The sequence below is a fragment of the Dysidea avara genome, chromosome 8 (genome assembly GCF_963678975.1).
Source record: "Dysidea avara chromosome 8, odDysAvar1.4, whole genome shotgun sequence".
Lineage (NCBI taxonomy): Eukaryota > Metazoa > Porifera > Demospongiae > Dictyoceratida > Dysideidae > Dysidea > Dysidea avara.
Window position 1 is genome coordinate 21,501,164 of NC_089279.1, and position 5,390 is coordinate 21,506,553.

General features: G+C 35.8%; 1 protein-coding gene across 1 annotated transcript; it reads right to left on the reverse strand.

The window, feature by feature from the left end:
- Positions 1-2,795: 2,795 nt before the first annotated feature.
- LOC136264666 (uncharacterized) lies at positions 2,796-3,824 on the reverse strand. The gene is made up of 4 exons (XM_066059444.1): positions 3,711-3,824; positions 3,381-3,647; positions 3,029-3,328; positions 2,796-2,975 (listed from the first exon to the last, which is right to left on the reverse strand). The coding sequence occupies exons 1-4, from the start codon at positions 3,766-3,768 to the stop codon at positions 2,914-2,916; spliced, it is 687 nt and encodes a 228-aa protein (XP_065915516.1). The 5' UTR covers positions 3,769-3,824; the 3' UTR covers positions 2,796-2,913.
- Between the last annotated feature and the right edge of the window lie 1,566 nt (positions 3,825-5,390).

The following is a 5,390-nucleotide window of genomic DNA, read 5'->3' on the forward strand; positions in this document are numbered from 1 at the left end:
TAGCACAACCATAGGAAAGGAATATTAGCCAGTATGCATTCAGTTTTTGTGCTGTTGCTGCTGCTGCTACTACAGGGAAATTTTTATAAGAGTGTGAAGAAACCACACAGGATGTGCATAAAAGGTGTTCAATACTGAAGAGTTGGAGAGTGTTTGGATTATAATTTTATATTTCCTGACAAATGTATTATAATTATAACTTCATGGCTATGCTGAACTGCTACTTTGTCTCAATGACCTACCTGGCCTAGCCATATGGCTACATAAGATAATTATATGGAACACAATTTCAGTATTGAACACTTTTCAAGTTATAAGCTGTGCCATGCAAATCCTGTAGTTTCCTCACACTCTTAATTTAAATACAAAACAATTTTCCTGTAGCAACAAACGCACAAAACCACTAATATTCTTTTTCTTATAGTTCTACTATTTCACAGATATTGGTGTTTGCCCACACGAGGCATATGATCAATGATCAAGTATTTTATCAAGTCATGTACCTAACTAGTTACTAGTAGTTGAGTACAGTAAGCATGTACAGTATGGGTATATGCTACTAGCAGCATGGAAAATATCTTGTTATATTGCTGTCACAACACTGTGGTAAAGGGCTGACCTCTATGGTCAACTAAAGGGAATTTTATCAGTTGGTTGAAGTGTGTTGTTCACATGCATATGAGTTGGTACTGCTACAACCTTGTGATCAGACTCCTTGATTTGTCAGTGTATGTGCACATGGTTTTCTTCAGTTACTCTACTACAAAAGGATGGATCTATAATACTGAAGAACCAAATTATATAGAGCTCCACTGATCCAAAGAATTTGTCTATTGAGTGGACATAATCAATGGCAGATCCAGGATTGGGAATTTGGGGCAAATGCCTCCTCCCTTTGTGGAAGAACCATAGCTAATACAGGTACAGGGGTTTGATAGAAATAATGTACACCTTGTCAAAACAAAATCATAATGCATATATAACTCATGAAAACTGCATATTACCACCATTTATTGCAAACTCATCTGAAACTAAAGTTAAAACAGCTGTCAAGCTCACTCACCACCTTTATACTTACTAAGCATCACTAAAATAATTATTGTGCTGCTGGTGTTTGAGACTTTCATAGCATTTAAACAGTTTTAAGACTTCACAACCATCTGCAAAAGCCATAATGCAGACAAAAATCAACTAACTAAGGAGTGATCATTGCTACTCAGCAACTAACACGAGAATCTGCTCTCCCCAACCACCTACCGCTTAGCCTGTTTGTGCCCCTCCCCTTGGCAGCTCCTGGACCCGCCCTTGGTAATAAAAGAAAAACTGTGAACTGCTACATACTTTGTCTCAATGATCTACCTGGCCTATCTGTATGGCTACGTAACAATATGCAGCATCTTAATAATAAACATCACAGTTTAAACAGCCATCCAAAAAGTCTATACCAAGCTGATATGCAACATGTGTAGAACATTTAATTTAAGCTCCCCTACCATAATACACTTCTATAAACTGGTTGACCAAAAACTGACCTTTCAACTATGGAAATACTTGTCTACAGGATGTGAATGCATTTTAAAACTTCCCCATGTTGTATAGTATTGTTGTGGTCTAGCCCATGCAACTGTATTTATATATTCATTCAGTCCATGCCACGGAAATGGGAAATGTTTGTTATACCATAATATTATTATATACCTCAAACTGTTCAAAGGTGATTTCCCTCACAAGTATGCACACTTTCTCTATACATTACTACTTCTAAGAACCAGGCATTGAATAGCATGAAGTTGTTGCACAGAATGAATGACATTTAAGATTCTGACTACCTACTTTGTAGTGGGATAGTATGTAACTCCATTAGCTGGTGAAAAGTAAAATGTTATAGGATGAATGCAGAAAAGATATCAGATTTCAGCTGTTATGGCTCCCTTGGTGTATGTTGAAGCTGTAGCTACTAGCTACATGTTGCCAGAGAATTGAACCATGACTGGGTCTTTTGCTTGCACAGGCTATATTCCTAGTATGATAACAATTCAATAGATATTCTCATATAGCTATATACAGTTCATGGAAGTACGCAATAATATTGTTTCCATGGCATGATGTGCCCTTGAGAATAGCTACAAATTATATGCATGCATGTATATAGTGAGTGTGAGGTATGTGTGTATTATGTTTGGAGTGGCTGTACATGTGCATGTGTTTGTAAAAGTATAGTACATACTGGAAATACGTAACATAGGCACTAAAACTAATGGGTATGGCCTAGGACTTTGTTTCTTTTCTATGATTACACTTTCTAATGGCCATTTGTGAGCTTCTTTCTAGATGTGTGCATATACCATGTGTTGTTTCATTTTATATGTTTAACCAAGCCAATCTTGAGTTGCAATTTTATGTGCAACAAACAACATAGTGGGATGGGTTAATGCACTCAATCTCAGTAAAGTCCTGCTAATATAGAAAGTGTGTTCATGTAATTTCTGTGACTTACATAGCTCGATATATCAGTAAATCACCACTGAGGTTTAAGACGCAACCCATCTTACCATAGGTCCATGCACAATGGTGACATTACTATTCTTAGGGAAACACAAAGGGTAGCATTCTAGCTCTATTTCTTGATTAATAACCCTTTAGATTTAGTATAGCTATAGGTTCTATAGTCACATCCAAGCGATTGCAAGCATATATTCTAGTTTTCTTCCCAATTTATTGTTCAGTGAAGTATATATATATATACAATCATCTAGCTACATATGAATATATCAAGCTGTGAACTGGATAACTAATTCATAACAATAATTTAAATTTCATTAAAATCTACATTACATATTTATACAATGTGTTATACAATGAAAAATGATTTATAGAAATAAGTGTTTATTGCTGATCCATCACTGACTTCAATCAAGAGAACAAGAGCTTGTATACTACATCCATAAGTGATGTTGGTGTTGGTTCAGTTGCATCTATACAAATAAATATGAACATGTGTGGCACAAGTAATATTTCATGTTCATACCATTTTCAATAGTAACACTGTTAGACGTTTCATCCACAGGACCGTGTATGGTGTATACCTTACACACATAATTCCCAGATTGTTTCACAGTATGTATTGTGAGGTAGTGATGTGTACCTCTGGTTGACCTAGCAGTAGATGTAGCATATTGTTCTCCTTCTTGAATGATAGAGTCCCTGTACATCCACCCAACCCAGTAATGGTTAGGATCTCCTTTAACATGACATGACAAAGTGACTGGTAGTCCAACCATGGTAGTCACATTGGTTGGTTTGGTAGTAATCTTTGGTTTAGGGATAACTGTAATGATAATATAATACATAATCATAAAAGCCGCACCATGTTATCTTACCATTGATCTTTTCTTCACAATAAACTTTAGAAGAGTGGCATTCTATTGTGGCAGTGTATGAATCATTTTTATTGTCACAGGTTAGGTTAAAGTCTATTTTCTGTGCATTCTGAGGTATATTTCCATGAGTCACGTTGCACCCAGATCCTTCAGTTGATTCAACATAGAGGTCCTTATCTTCATCTTTGAGAGTACAGCTGCCACTATATTCCTCTCCAGCAGTGATATTATTTGCTATATCAATCACTATTTTATCAGCAGTTCTGCCTATTAAACATTAACACATTAGCTAGTTTACTGATGACCACAATATTATATAGTTACACATACCAGTAGCAGACAGTACCAGAATGCACCAAGTGAAACATAGCACACTGCAGTATTCCATAGTAGATGACTAGCTCCCTCTTGTCAAGATGTTTACTGTTGCAGTCTAAACACTCTCTAACTGTGTGTAGTACACTAGAACTTCAGCTTATATATACTAGTAACTTCCTGTTTGGTAGTTTCCCCTATAATATAGTTAGCATGTAAAAATTCCCATTTTCTTAATGAATGTTAATAAGATGGAATTGTATATGGCTACAATAACCTATTGCTGACTGCATTGCATGTAGTTATATGCACAAAAGGTATGAGGTGCATGAACGTATATACAGTTGCGCATTATCATTCCTGTCACAAAATGCAGAGAATGAGTCAAATTCAGAATAACATAGTTGCAGTGGTTTTGCAAGTTGCAACTGCTATAGAAACAATTGATATGGAACACTTAAGGTTCAACAAGTCTATAGAGCCAGTGGCGGATCCAGGGGGGTTTCATTGGTTTCCACGGAAACCCCCTTTGAAAAATGATTGCGTAACAATTAAATGTTTTAATTATCGCGGCGTGCGTCTCGATCGAGATACTGTAATTAGAGCAGTCACAGTAGCTACTAAAGTAGTGTGTAGGAAGTTTTTAATATATTTTATGTACTATTACTAGGCTGTGACCTTTTTTTTTTTTTTTTTTTTTTTTTTGGTCTCACCTTACCAAACCAGACGATGTAGTGCAAACGTTTGCGTATCTCATGTCAATATATATCTCCACCTTCTAAACTGGAAACCCCCTTTATAAATTCCTAGATCCGCCACTGAGAGCCTAGTGCAAACACATACATACAACATGAAATTACTAAATAATTATTGATAATGACTCAAGTACTTGCTTGTACATAGTGCTATATATATGAAGTTTAAATCAAATCAAACTAGAATCCCCTGTTTTACAAGTCTGTGTAAATGAAAGGAGAGAGAGAGGGAAAAAAAGAATTTAGCGTGCAGGAAATGATTACTTCCCACACAGCACTATAAGACCAACACTGCAATCATTATAACAATGACTTTTGTTAGCAATGACCTCAGATGTGTGTGGTGTTCTCAGATGCTAAAATGAGTTGCTAATGTTATTATGAACATCTTATTAGATTATTACATACATACTGTGTTCCCCTAGGTGTGGTAAGTGGTTGTTGTACAGTAAAGACTACCCACACTAGAACTAAAGGGAATATTGGCTAAACCACATGTATAGCATGCTCCATCTGTTGAAGTGTGCTGATTATGTGACTAGCTTAATTGCTAATTACTGTGTCTGTGTATAGTGTGTACATGCATTTGCAACAGATTACATGAATGTGTGATGTATATAATTATGTATATACGTACATACATACTTATATAAATACACATGTATGTATGTACGTATGTACGCATGTTTGTATGAATGTATGCATGGCATGGTATGGTATGTATGTATGTCTAAGAAAGTTCTACAACCCTAACATCTCAGAGTCGATACAAGTATTTATGTAAAGCGTGCAAATATATCACAGCTCCTAGATGCTCCTAGACCTCTTCTTTAGCATCCAACACTTTGTGTGGCTTTCATAGCTGGTAAAATTATGTATACTTCTCACAAATGTGGCAAAAAGATTTTCAAAATAACAATACCAACTCAATCACTAAATG